This window comes from Notamacropus eugenii, chromosome 5, assembly GCF_028372415.1.
Source record: "Notamacropus eugenii isolate mMacEug1 chromosome 5, mMacEug1.pri_v2, whole genome shotgun sequence".
Classification (NCBI taxonomy): domain Eukaryota; kingdom Metazoa; phylum Chordata; class Mammalia; order Diprotodontia; family Macropodidae; genus Notamacropus; species Notamacropus eugenii.
In genome coordinates, this window is record NC_092876.1 from 336,590,896 (window position 1) to 336,605,895 (window position 15,000).

At 40.5% G+C, this 15,000-nt stretch overlaps 1 protein-coding gene and 1 pseudogene across 2 annotated transcripts in view; both read left to right on the forward strand.

The window, feature by feature from the left end:
• Positions 1-15,000, forward strand: part of MUC4 (mucin 4, cell surface associated) — a 76,852-nt gene that overhangs the window by 33,897 nt on the left and 27,955 nt on the right. For both annotated transcript variants that reach the window (XM_072613693.1, XM_072613694.1), the window contains exons 5-9: positions 6,363-6,515; positions 7,401-7,531; positions 8,230-8,318; positions 9,104-9,283; positions 11,154-11,273. In XM_072613693.1, coding sequence (XP_072469794.1) covers positions 6,363-6,515; positions 7,401-7,531; positions 8,230-8,318; positions 9,104-9,283; positions 11,154-11,273 — 673 coding nt within the window. The remainder of the gene's footprint in view (positions 1-6,362; positions 6,516-7,400; positions 7,532-8,229; positions 8,319-9,103; positions 9,284-11,153; positions 11,274-15,000) is intronic.
• Positions 228-1,905, forward strand: LOC140506478 (V-type proton ATPase subunit G 1 pseudogene; annotated as a pseudogene).

Below are 15,000 nucleotides of genomic sequence, written 5' to 3' on the forward strand. Positions count from 1 at the left end.
TAGGTAAGTCATTTGACCCTGCTGTGTGACCCAGGAAACTCTCTAAGATGCACAGTGAGCAGATGCTCCTCTCCAGAGTTCCCTATATCAATGAAATCACACATCAAAACTAGATCATTTCAAGAACCCTGGATCATGTGAAAAAGTCTGGACTATTGCTATTCATTCTGTCAAAAATATTTATTGAGCATCTGCTATGTGCAAGGCATGGTGTCAGGGAATGAAGAGGACACAGGGCTAAAATGAATGAAACACAATTCTTGCTTCTAAAAGCTTATAGTCTGTCCTCCATGTCCTCCACCTAAGGAATTCCTAGTTCCATTCTGGTCTCAACTTGAGTCTTTTACAAAACATCCTAGTCCCCATCCAAGGGTGGGGAACCTGTGGCCTTGAGGCCACATGTGGCCTTCTAGATCCTTAATGGCCTTGTCATTCTTCTGAGGTCCAATCCCATGTTGTCCCACATCACCAACTCCTTATTAGACATTTTGGATGGGTTATGCTGTAGATATTTCCAGAACAACTTGTATGAAACAGAATTCACTCTTTTCCCCAGACCTCCTCCTCTTCCTAAATCATCTACTTCTCTTGAGGTCACCATTCTTTCAGTTGCCCTCCTTTGCCCCGTAGGGAGTCTTCGTTCTCAGTCCTATCCAATTCCTTGCCGAGACTGCACAGCATATCTCACACTCATTCCCTTTTCTTCACAAACACAGCAAACACCCTAACTGTCCATCCCCTGTCCCCTGGACTATTGAAATAGCCTCATAGTTAGCCTTCCTCCCTCAAGTCTGACCCTTATCCATCCGCCACACATCTGCCACAGTTAGCTTCCTAAAGCTCAGGTTTGGCCCTATCGCTCCAGGGGCTCCCTATCACCTGTAGGGTCAGCGGCAAAGCCTTCTCTGGAGCATTGAAATATCAGCTAACGGTAATAGCCGTCCATCATATGCCGCTTTTGCAAAGCTCGGTACAAATGAAATCTCATTGGAGCCTCACAAGCATCCAGAGAAGTAAGGTGGTAGGTAGCATTACCATGGAAGCCGCGTCTGTCGGGCCATACTGAACTTTCCTCCCCAGTTCATTCCCATTGGCTTTCTTCCTGTTTCTCCTTCACCACATCCATTTCCACCCTCCATGCGTACTCTCTCCTCTCAGTTTCTTAGAGTCTCTAGCGTTGTTCACAGCTCAGCCCAGGCCCCACGGGTCTCCCCCGAGCCCTTTCCCTCATCCCTGCAGCTCCTAACGCGTCTCCTGAAATTTACCTCGCCTGATCCTCCGTGTAGATTTTGTATTGCCCTTACGCGGTCTGTCCTGGTAAAAGTACAAGCGCTGCGGGCAGCGGACTTTGGGTCTTTGTGGCTCTGGCCCTTAGCACATAATAGGTGCTTAGGAAATGCTTGATGGCGTAGTCTTGGCTCCGCTGCCGCAGATGGGGTGGGGTGGGTCCACGAACACGCGAGGAAGGAGAGTCGTGGGGAGGCGGGAGGGGGGCAGCGCCAGCCGTCTGGGCTCCGGTGGGGCTCGCCATGGCCAGCCAGTCGCAGGGCATCCAGCAGCTTCTGCAGGCGGAGAGGCGCGCTATTGAAAAGATCACCGAAGCCCGCCGGCGAAAGCTGGAGAGACTGAAGCAAGCCAAGGAAGAAGCCCAGAATGAGGTGGAACAGTACCGGCTGAAGAGGGAGGCGGAATTCAAGGCCAGGGAGCTGGAGGCTCTTGGCAGCCACGGCACCACCAGCGTGGAACTGGAGAAGGAGACCGAGGCGAAAATAGCCTTAATCCAGGACCAGTACCGGAAAAATAAGGAGGCCACTGTGGAATTCCTGCTGAATTTGGTGTATCAAGTGCAGCCCAAGCTCCGTGAAACCAAACTCATTATCTAATTAGGGAAAAGAAAGAAGAAAAGAGAGAAAGGAAAAAAGGCATAAAGGAAGGAAGACCAACAGTATATAATTAGGGGAAAGAAGGGGAAAAAAGGAAGGAAGAAAAGGAGGAAGAAAGGGGGGGAAAAGCGAGCCCTTATTTCATAGGTTGGCGACTCAGTTGCCCTAAGATGTGAAGTTTTAGCCACGCTGTAATTATATTCTTGTGTGGACCCTTCAAATTACTTCTGCATAGTGTTCCAACCTAGTTGGAAACTAGAGAGTCCAGCTACATACATACTGAGAGTTCGTCAAAGATGTAATAGTCCTGTTTCTTATCTCTTACTCATAAAGATAACCGCTTTTTCTGGGCATTTTGTTGGTAAGCTGGGGAGAATGCTACAACAGTTTCCTCAGTGGTCTTGGTGCAGGAGAAAATTCCCTAATGAAAGAAGGAAGCTGAATTCAAGGAGAGAAAAAAAATTAGTCAGTTCTATGGGGAGAATGCTAGTCTGCTTTCCTAGCGGAGCTTAGTGCAGAAGAAATTTCACTAAAGAAAAAAGTTAAAAAGTGGATGCAGTTTTATGTAGCTTTCTCAAGGGCTTAATTGTTGTAACCGTTCAGGAAACCTGAGAAGTAAATGGGTATCCTTAAAATAGTTCCATCTAGATGGGGGGGTGTCAGTGTAATGTTATTGATACAGACAGCTATTTAGGATCTTTTGAGTTAACCTTGATATGGAACAGAACCAGCTGAGAGAACTCAAATGCTTAAAAATACCATGTTACATTTAGTATAGAGATGGTCACTTGAAAATAAAGGTTCTTTAATGTAAATGCTCCTTAGCTTTTCCTCTGGTTCACACCTTTTTAAACAAATGGTAAAAAAAAAAAAAAGAAAAGAAAAGAAAAAGTTCTTTAACCCAGCTGCTCTACATGTTGCTTGGGAAATTAACAGCACCCAAAGTTTTATTTTGTTTTTTTAGAAAAAGGTGTATTATGGGAACCTGAGGCAGGAAAATAGCATTTTTCCCAACAGCTTTTCCTAACATGATTGCCTTTTTTTTCGGAGCTCCTCCACAGAACTTTCTTTAGATGTCTTATTTTCAAAGTGACTTTTTTTCTAGTATGCTAGATGTCTCAAGCCTGTAGTAGCTTCATGCCGTCTTCAAGCATTTAGAAGTGTCCTATGTACATATCTTGAACTTCCACCTGGTGCTCAGCATTTTGTTGAGGCAGGCTTTATAGATACAAAAGAACATCCCTGCCAACTTTCAGGGAACTCTTGGTCCAGTCTTCTGCTGTGGTTAACCTTTTTTAATTGAGGTAGAGAGCCCTGGGATTTATGGAGGGATCTGAATCAGAACCACGTATTTGAGTGCTGATTCATCCTCCCCATTTTAGGGGAGGGCGGGTTATCACATTAGCAACATCTTCATACATTTCAGAGATTTCAAAATTGTCACCGAAACCATTTAAACTGGGACCCCACAGGTACATAAAATTTGATAACTTTAGGTTAGCCCTTAAGCATATATTTTCTAATTCCCTTAGAGTGAGCTCAACTAGGTAACTGTTTCCAGCTGTGATTCCTAGAAAGGACCCCAGTATCTTAAACGAGTGGTGTTTAAATCTGCCCCACATCCAATTGATAGCACTGCACTATAGTTTTGCCAATAAGATAGAGATAGAGGCTGGACCTCAGTTTTTACTGACATAGGGAACTCTGTGGTGAAGAAACTCCTACAGATTCCAGTCAGCGTCTTTACTGTGACTTAATAGTTTTAGTCTTTTTATCAAGAGGTTCCCCCACAAAATCTTAGGCTAGTAAGAATTGACTCTCAAATATATAGACAAATGAGTCAAATTTATAAAAATACAAGTCATTCCTCAATTGATAAATGGTCAAAGGATATAAATAGGCAGTTTTCAGACAAAGAAATCTAAGTTCTCTCTAGTCATATGGAAAAAAATGCTCTAAATCACTATTGATTAGAGAAATGCAAATTAAAGCAACTCTGAGCTAGCACTTCATACCTACCAAAATTGGCAAATTGACAAAAAAAGGAAAATGTTGAATGTTGGACGGAATGTGAGAAAACTGGGACATTTGATGCACTGTTGGTGGAGTTGTGAACTAAACCAACAATTTTGGAGAGCAATACCTAGGTCTATATTCCAAAGACATCCAAAAAAAATGGGGGGAAAGACATATTTGTACAAAAATATTTATAACAGCTCTTTTTGTTGTGGCTAAGAATTGGAAATTGTGGGGATGCCTATCAATTGGGCAATGCCTAAACAAGCTACGTAATAGAATATTATTATGCTATAAGAAATGACAAGCAGGATGACTTCAGGAAAACCTGGAAAGACTTACATGAACTGATCCATAGTGAAGTGAACAGAACCAGGAAAACATTGTACATAGTAACAGCAATACTGTTTGGGAAAGAATTGTGAATGACTTAGCTATTCTCAGCAATGCAATGATTCAAGACAATCCCAAAGAACTAACGATGAAGCATACTATCCACCTCCAAAGAAAGAACTGATATTGTTTGAATACAGACTGAAGCATGCCATTTTCACTTTCTTCCATTTTTTATTCGTCTTCTTGTACAAAATGACTAATACGCAAATGTATTTTACATAACTGTACATGTATAACCTATATCCTATAACTTATATCAGATTGCTTATCATCAATGGCGGGGGTGGGGAGGGGAAGGAGAGGTGGAAAGGAGGGATAGAATTTGGAATTCAAAACTTTAAATAAGTGACTTAAAATTTTAAAAAGAAAAGAAAGAATTGTTTGATTCATAGAATTTACATTGACCTTGTTCATATTTTTACCTGTTGCCATTTTATAACTTTTATATCTCATTTCACTTAAGTCTACATTCTTCAAAATGCAATCCCCCAGCCTTTGCTGTGAGGCTCTTCAGAAATTCTTGCCTTTCATGCTGTCTTCTCTCTTTTCTGCCAAAAAGAAAGATAAAGAAATGGCATCATATTCAATCTCTTCCCCATGACTCTTTTTCATAGTCACTTTGTTCTTTAGTGGACTACAGTGCCCATGAAGCTGCCTTCTCACATGATCAATTTAAATAAATATTGACTTGTCATAGTTGAATTATACTTGTTAAGTAGGATGAACCCTGGTTATTTTAAATTATTTAATTTTGAAAAGCTTTACTGCAATAAAGGGGAAGTAAGAGGTGATACAGAGATGACTTAGATGCATGACAAAGGCAGAATATGCTAAGTACTATATGAATGGAACAGAAGCTCTATTGAAAGCCAAAGGCAGAAATTGTTTCTAACTGGACTGGCAAGGGAAGACCTCATGGAGAAGTCAGCATATGAACTGGGCTCTAAAAGATCAGTTAAGAAGTCCATGCCAGGTACTGTGAAAGGCACTGGAGATACAAATACAAAGAAGGGGTAGGATTTAATTAGAGAGACTGAGAAGAGGAAAGACAGCCAGCTAGATCCTTATTGCTAGGAGTCCCATCCACCATGACTTACCAGAGCCCTGCCTCACTTAAATCCAATTCACTTGCAAGTTATGGCATCATCTTCCTGATGTCATGGTCCTCTTCTAGAATGAAGAACAAACACCTCTCCATGAATCCCAGCTTCCTGCTGGTGACCAGATTTCTAATTGATCCTGTGTTCAGAATAAACGATCCACTTCTAAGGTGGAAATCCAGGTCTAGCGAAAGAAGTCCAAGCTCTGAAAGCCCTAGTGGAAAGAACAGTTGGTCAGAAGCCAGAAGACTTCAGCTCAGCGGATAGAACCCCTGATTTGGAGTCAGAGAGACATGAGCCCAAATCCAGCCTCAGACACTAACCCTGAACAAATCACTTAACCTTTGCCTCAGTTTCCTCATCTGTAAAAGGGGATAACAATAATATGTATTTGTTAGGTTGTTATGAAGACAAATGAAGTAATAACTGTAAAGTGACACAGTCCTGGCATATAGCACTCTATAAATTTTATTATTTTTGAATCATAGACTTAGAACTGGAAGGGTCTAGCATAGAGGTAATCTCATCTACTTTTCTTCCCTCCTCCATTTATAGATCAGAAAATCCTAAGAGATATCACTTAGTCTCTTTGTACCTCAATTTCTTATGTCATAACAGGAAGAGAATAATTCTTGGACTGTTTTGTTCACAGAAAGGGGGTGGAGTCGATTAAGATACTCTTTTTGAAAATATCCTCTGTTAGAGACTAAAAGCAGAAAGCAAACACCTGGTCCCCACTTGTAATGGTATAAATTTCAGGATGGGGTCAAGGGAAGGGATAAAGGCTTGGAAAATATTGAGAGATATTTAATAAGAATACTCAAGTTGATGAAAAAATATAAAATCATTCATGCATATGGGAGGTAGGTAAAGGAGTAGGAGTTAAGGGAGAAACCTAGAAGAAGGAGGGGTGGGCAGCTGAAAGGGATTCTGGGTAGGTCTTTATATTTTTCTCTCTTCTTCCTAGGAATACAACACCTTCTATGGGGAAAAAATCAGCTTCCTGAAAGAGATGGAAAATCAGATTCTAAAATATACTGGGATCCAGTATGAGGCTAGATGGACCCTGAAGATCACATGGGTTAAAGCCCCTCCATACCCAGCCCAAAGAATATCTGGGGTAAGTGGAAAGACTCAGAAAATTCCCTGTATAGACACCTGAAAAGAAGCATTCAAGAATCTTTAGGCTAGAGAGGTCTCCCAAATTTCTCCTCAAGTAAGAAAGCTACTTAACATGGTCTTAAAAGTTTTCCAGAGAAAGATTCAACCAAAACTACTTAGTAACCTACTCTAGGGAGTCACAACCCTTAAAGATGGGAAATTCTTTGCAGTGTCTAGCCCAAAGTCATTCCTTCATTCCACTATTTATTGCAAAGCAGTCATGTATAAGGCCCCAAGCTAAAAGCTGTGTATACCAAGATGTACATATATGATGCTTTAAGAAATTCCTCATCCCTGCTGCTTCAATTTCTTTTATCTTCTTTTAAGCCAAAGAATATTTGATCACCATTTTATGTACAATATGTCTGAAGAGGCTAATCAAGCTCTCCCTTAGCATTCTTATTCCAGCTAAGAAATTTTGATCCCTTTAATCATGTCTTGTAAACTATCTTTTCTTAACTTTAAACTGTAATATAAAATGATTTTTCTCACCTCCTAGAAATGAGTTGTAAAGAAAGCAATTTCCAATTTGTAAAATGCTTTGAGAGAGCCATGGATGAAAACTTCTCTAAAGACCTAAATGAGTTGATGACAAATACATACATACATATGTATGTATATGTATATGTGTGTATGTGTGTGTATATATGTATATATATGTGTGTGTGTGTATATATGTGTGTATGTATAGGTATATATATATATATATTTCTCATTATTGCTTGGCCTAAAACACTGGGTATGTTAGGGGTCAGAGGGAAGGGTGGTATTTAAAATGATGTCTGTGCAATAGAGAGAAAGTTGATACTCACTGAATATATATATATTTGCCCCAAACCTCTAGGACAACACTTTCCAGGCCATCCTCACGACTGATGGGAGCCGCTCTTTTGCCCTGATCCTTTACCAAAATGGCGGTATGCAATGGGCTGTGCCTCAGTCCTCAGCCACTGATGTTCTCATAGGCTTCTCCAGGTAATGTGGGGAAGATGGCTGTTACTATAAATTTCACTTTCACTTTTTCATACTTGATTCTAAGGAAGGACACAGAACATCATTTCAGGTATGTAGATATCCATGCCTGCCTTCTCTCACTCCCCCACCCCCCACATAACACGGATGTCTCTTATTCATGTTGACTCAAATTCAATTCAGACATCTACTGTGTGTCAGGCCCTTTGCTAAGTAGTGGGGAGACAGAAGCAAAAATAAAAACAGCTCCTCCCCTCAAGTTGTTGTGGGATACAACATCTATACAGATAAGTAATGTAAAATATATGCAAGATGGCAATTGCCTTTTATTTCTCTTCTTTTATACTTTTTTTTCCCTATCAAGAAGGAGAATAAAAGATGTCTCAGTGAAGTCATTTGTAACCAAAATGCTAGAGGACTGAGTTCCTCCTTCCCTCCCCTGAATTGCCTTCTAGGATCCCTTCTCTTGGGAGAGACACAACCAGGCTCAGTCTCATTTTTCGGCTATTTTTATTCCCTTGCCTCCTGATTGAGTGAATTCATTCATTCCCTACCTACATCCTAGGATTATGGATCATATTCCTCACAGTGTCTAGTACAGGGCTCTGTCCAAAGGACACACAGTACGCTTTATTTTAGACTAACAGCCCCTAATATTATTAGCAGGCACTGTAATCTCATGTCCTTTACTTTGTTTCCAGTGGAGATGAATTTTTCTACAATGATCCACTGATCTCAAGGCCCCCAGAGGAGAAATATCGTCCAGATCAGATCAAAGGTTCTACAACAGGTAACAGAATTACCTTCATTTTATAACACACCTTCAAAAAAATAGTAAATACAGAGCATATATGAACGTAGCAATTTTGGCCCCCAAACCAAACAGAAAGAGATTGCCGACAAATCAATTTTATAATTCATGATATGAAAATAATATTAGAATTAAGACAAATTCCATTGAGTAGGAGGAGAAGCTGGTTATTACGTGGACCGTGGGAAGGGTCTCAGCCCCCGGAAGTTTCTGTACACATCAAACTCCTAATGCAGAAGATTTACAGCAGACTTCCTGACACAGTGACCCTCAGCCTCACTTTTACCCTGACTTTCGGAGCTCTTTTGTCGGTAGCTTCTATGTTTTTATCCCTGTCTTGTTGGACATGCTGGGGTAAATAAAACCTTCTTGACAAAATCTTCATGTTTTTCTCTGAGATTCTTGGAAGGAATCCCAAAAAAGGACGTGGTGATTCTCTTGCTATTTTTGTGAGCTTGGACAAGTCATGTAAGCTACTGGGGCCTGAGTTTTCTCATGTCTCAAATAAAAGAATTGGACTAAATGACTTCTGAAATCCGTTCCACCTCTAAATATGTGATCTTTATGATCCTGTGAGAAAATCCCAGACCGTGCAGTGAAGGAAAACAAGACAGAAGACTAGTATGGGGAAGCGGGAGCATCTTTTTTTTTTTTTTTTAACTACCAATTATCCCTAAAAACCTCAAATAAAACTAAACAATGGCTGTGACCTAGTCTAAACCTCCGCTCTGTTTCCTTGTCTCCTTCTCTACCTTCCACCCCAGGTGTCAAGGGTTTTCAGATATACACATTACAAAGAGAATGGGAAATACGACCAAACTATCGCTTGAAGTGTCTACAGTGGCTGAAACAAAACCCAGTGAGTGGATGGAACTGGAACCTGTTTTGTCCTTGCTCCTGGCAGCAGGGGCTATGGGACCTTCGATTTCAACCAATTAGAACAGGTGATACCCTCTTCCCTTCTCCTTCTGAACCCTTTCTCCTGCAGTCTGGTCTCCCCAATCTCTTTCCCTCTTCTCTAACCATCTTCCTTCTCCATTCCCCAGTCCTTCTTGCCCTGCCGTGGGTCTCCAGTTCCTCCCAAGGAATTCAAGCTAAACTATTATCAAAGAAAAAATATTGATACTGTCCTTTGAGTTTTAGACTTAAGTCTGACAGAAATGATTTGTTTTCACATTATTCTAAATTTGAGCATTTCTAATTTACATAACAAAATACCCAAACTGACATAATCTCCCCACCCCATTCCTGTGCCCTCAGACAAGTTGAAGTAACATTTATAGGAATCTTGAATAAGAAAAATAGTCACAATATGATAAAATACAGTTTGTGATAAACCTTCTATTCCACAATGGAACAATAAACACTTCATCTCTTCCAAAGACTACCCATTTCTTTCTTTGACCACTACCCTCAAGGGTTCAACCATGATCAATACCTTAATCCCTCCACAGGGAGGAAAGAGGGTGCTATTTTTAGTGGGTCAAAACTTTTAATCCTTTAGGAAGTGCAGAAGGCAATGATCTTAAATAATGATCTAAAATGATGATCTAGAATTACTGATTTGAGGAGAAGAAAGTGAGGTTGGTGACCTTGCACAGCCCTCCTTCATTCAAATCAAAGTCAACTGCAAGTCATGTCATCATCTTGATGTCATGGTCCTCTTTGAGAATGAAGGACAAACGCAATCTGTGAGTGAGTAGCAGCTCTTCTCCCCCTCCTCCTTCTCCTCCTCCTTGTGTTCCACCCCCAAAAGCTGCCTTTTTTCCTCTGGGTTTACTGGCCACATTTCTTGCTCAAAGATCAAGCATCAAACCCAATTCACTCTGGAGCTCATAGACTGGACAACAAGTCCCCACTCACATAACAGAGTAGATTTAAATACTAAATAGTAATTGTCTCTCTTTTACCCAGAAACCCTGAGGGTCTTCTCCTCCCAGTTTGATTTTGTTTTTATTAAAGGGGCCAACTTTTATTAAAATAGTTAAGTAACTACTTAAAGAGACCTATTCATTGAATGGGTGTATCTCATTCAAAGTGAGAATGCCATAAAACCTTAGCGTGAAAGGGCCAGGGTCTCACATTGCATCCTGGGCCATTTCCAGCCCTCTTGGTAAATATCAGGCTACTAGATCCAGATGGCTCAGGAGAAGAAAGTGAGGTTGGTGACCTTGGACAGCCCTCCCTCACTCAAATCAAAGTCAACTGCAAGTCATGTCATCATCTTGATGTCATGGTCCTCTTCTAGAATGAAGGACAAACACACACAGAATTAATGAACTAGAAATATGGGATTTCTTATTCTAATTTTGGTTACCATCCTTAACGGGTCATCTCAATTGTCCTGATGCCACTGCACCCAGATGGTTCCAGAGGAGGAAGCAAGGCTGTTAACTTTGCACAGCCCTCCCTCACTTAAATCCAATTCACTTGCAAGTCATGGCATCACTTTCCTGATGTCATGGTCCTTTTTGAGAATGGAGGCTAAAAAACAACAATTGTCCGTAACTCATTTTTCTCAGACATTAGCTTTTGTTCTTGACCTTTTGTATACTTTCCTAAAGGGAAAACATCTGGAAAAGGACATTAAATTTGAGGAATATTTATTTCTTAAAATTTTCAGTTAAATTAAAAAGATTTTTTAAATTTGTTTCCATACTCTTGTTTTCCAAGCCTCTCCATCACTCCCCCGTTCCCAGTTCCCCAGGGAAACAGGATCCAGGAGTGGTTTGGGAATTATGCTTGCCACCCAATCATCACCCTCACCTAAACCACTCAGAGCTGGGATTTGAGTAGGGCTGGGCTTTGTTGTAGGTTGGACCAATAGAAGGACACTCTGCAGCTTTTCTTCCTGGCGAGGGAGCATCTGTTGTGTGTATGGTACCTGGGGAGAGTTTCGTGATGGTTGGAGTATCCAGAACCCTTGGAACTTTGGTGAGTGTGCCTTCTGTGGTCTGACCAGACGTCCCCCAACCCCAACTCCATTTTTTCTTTGCAAACCACTGCTTTTCTATTCCTGTACTTAAAGAATAAAACTTTTTAGTCCCTTGCTTTTTCATCCTTCCTGTCTTCAGCTCAGAGCCAGGAAAGAAGGAAGGAAGGAAGGAAGGAAGGAAGGAAGGAAGGAAGGAAGGAAGGAAGGAAGGAAGGAAGGAAGGAAGGAAGGAAGGAAGGAAAGAAGGAAGGAATGAAGGAATGAAGGAAGGAAGGAAGGAAGGAAGGGAGGGAGGGAGGAAGGGAGGAAGGGAGGAAGGGAAAGGGGGGAAGGGAAGGGAAGGGAAGAGAAGGGAAGGAAAGGAGGAGGATGAAAAAAATAAAGCAAGGAAGGAAGGAAGAAAGAAAGGAAAGAAAGAAGGAAGTGTCTTCCCAGTCCAGAGAGCCCACTGCCCTCAGAGTTCAGACCCTGACCAGTCCTTCAGAGGAGAAAATTAGAGTCAACTCTTGGATCGTTACATTGGATCATTTCCAAGGATTCTCTTAAGCTGGATCCACTACTGAGTCAGCTATCTATTGATAATCTCATGTTTTAGAATATAAGATCCCTGGGCACTTAATAAATGTATGTTGATTGACTGATTAATCTATACATTCAACAATTGAATGGGTCATTTTAAAAGCAAGTAGAACATCACAAACTGATGTGTTTTGTAATAACTAAATTTTGAAAACATATACTAAAAGTGTTAAAAGGGGAAAAAATAGTAACAGCTGACATGTATCTAATTTGATCTTCTAATCATATTTTAATAATAGAAATAAAATATAATTATATAATCATAAATATTTTGTATTACAATATAAATATATTATATATAATATAAATATTTTATATTATAAAAATAATATAAATTAAATAAAAACTGATGTTTATTATATGTAACCTTGGTAAGATTTCCTGATCTGCATTGCTCTTCATTTCCTTGTCTTTAAAATTAGTGGATTGGATTTGCTGACCTCTGGGTTCCTCTCTAACTCTGAATCAAGAATCCTAAGTAAATTGCCCAGAGTCATGCACTGTCAAGTATCTGAAGTAGAATTTGAATCTAGGTCTTCTAATCCCAAATCTAGCGGTGTTGCTACGATATCCTGATTCCTCTCAAATGAATTCCTCTAGTTTTGTTTTAAACTTCTAACTCTTGATATATTTTGAGTCTTTTATTTTATTTTAAAGGTTGGGTACAGTGGAACAAGCTCTGACTCTGGAATTAGAAGTCCTGTTTTCAAATCTGTTCCCTGACACTATCTATATGACTTTGTACAAATCATTTCACTTTCCTGGGCCTCAGTTTCCTCACCTGTAAAATGAAGGGGTTTGGACTACTACCTCTAAAGTCCCTTTATAGCTCTAGGTTCATAATCCTTATAGCAGTTTTTAGATTCCATGTATGTGTTTGGACTACTACCTCTAAAGTCCCTTTATAGCTCTAGGTTCATAATCCTTATAACAGTTTTTAGATTCCATGTATGTATTTTTCACCTGGCTACCCAGTACCATAGTCACTTCTGCATTATATCTGGTAATGTTTCCCAGATAATAAGTGCTCTTTCCAGTGTTTGAGGTGGGAATAACTCACTCCACCCCATCCCTGTACGAAGTACTCCTATGGTTGTAAGGAGAACTCTAAGCACAGGACACCAGCCTCTGTCCTCTTCTTCCATCCTCAGTGAATTTGCCTTTGAAGGTTCTCACCTTGAGGTCAGTCTTGGGATCTGTGTGTTCTGTACATGACCTAGAAAGGGGTAGATGCCCAGGTAAGGTGAATATATCTCCCTGTTGACAAGCTATGAATATGCAAATTAGTTATATCCCTAGAAATCAAGGCTCTATAGGTTATAAAGAAAATTTCTAAAGTTGGCCACATTTGTTCCAGAATTTCTTACCTCCAAATTTTATCATCCTAAGGCCAGTTTTTTCTGTTGGCCCATCAAAATTGCTGTCTGCCTATATATGGAGAAGGAAATGGTGAACCACTTTAGTATCTTTGTCAAGAAAACCCCAAATGTGATCGCAAAAAGTCAGACACAACTAAAAACGACTGAACAACCACAGTGACAACTGTCTATATAACCTTGTATTTCCATGCATGCTTTCTCCTGAAACAGATATGTCTTCAGAGCATGCTCTGAACCTCCCAAGTCATGGGTCAGGGATCTTGCCTCTTGCTAAGCTGTGGAATTTTGCTCTTTCTTTCATAAGGAATACAAGTACTCCGTAAGCAATGACGACATAATTCAGGATTCCAGCTGAACTCAGGTCGTTTGCATGAGACTCTTCTCATTGGCAGAGAGAGAAATTCCAGGCTGTGTGCATACAGTGATGGGCAAAGTGGGCAGGAGAGTTTTGAACAGAAAAGATTCAATACTCTCTTTCTTTTCTGCTTTCAGAGAGCACATGCTATTCTAGACTCACTTCAGGGATTTCAGGGAGAGAACAGACTTTGAGAGGCAGACATTTTGGGGAAAGTTGACTGCTCAGTCAATATGACTGCTGCTCCTTGCCAAAGTTTGTTCTCTCTCCAAAGTTCTTTGTGAATAGGGGTCTAGAACAAAGTTGTCAAACACTGGTCTACAACTCTCCTGATTTAAAATTTAATTGAGAAATATCTAGCAAAATAAATAAAAATATAATAGAACGAGATGGTGATAATATGTGGTTATCTAAGTCAATATGCTGCCACAAGTATCCTTATATAGAGGTTAGTGGCTCCGTTTCAAATTGAGTTTGATTAGTCTAGAATAACCTATATCTTCTCCCCCTAAAAGGTAGAAGAATATCTCTCTTCTCTGAAGCTGTCCAACCAACTATAGCCCTCACACAGGCGCAGCCAAGTCAATGAAGTCCTTTTTCTCTCCACCAACAGAGAGTTACATGCAAATGCTCCCACCTTGACTTTTTGTTGCTTCAGTCTTTTCACATTAGACTCGTCCTAAGGGGTTTTCTTGGCAAAGATACTGGAGGGGTTTGCCTATTCCTTTTCCAGCTCATTTTACAGATAAGGAAACTGAGCCAAACAGGGTTAGGTGAATTGCCTAAGGTCACATAACTAGAAAGTGTCTGAGGCTGGATTTTAAGTCAGGGAGATGAGTCTTCCTGAATCCAGGCTGGGCACTGTATCCACTGTGCCACCCAACTGCCCAGTCAGGCTTGGCTACGTCATACAAATTACACTGTTCTGATCTACCAAGGACTTGTAAATTCATTAATGTGGGTTCTTTCTGCCACTAACACAAACAGCAATCCTTCTATAATTAAGTAAATGATCTCCAGTAATTATTTGACTGGAAAACCATGATCACTCTGCAACCAGTTGGCTGACGAGCATCACTGAATTTTGCTAAATGGATTCCTAGACAAGAGTCCATAAGCAGGCCCATACTCCAAACATTTTCAGCATGTTCAAACTTGAAAGTGTTTGTATTCCCCTGGCATAGCCTCTAAAGACCCTCTGTCGTTTCTATGCTACAAGGATGAGTCAGAGGAGAACTTTGGGGGACATATTAACCACAGGCTGTAGTTGTATAGTACTTTCTGTTATTTGAAAGGGCAGCTAGGTAGCACAATGGATAAAACACTGGGCCAGTCAGGAAGACTCATCTCACTGAGTTCAAGTTCGGCCTCAGATATTTCCTAGTTGAGTGACCCTGAGCAAGTCACTTAACC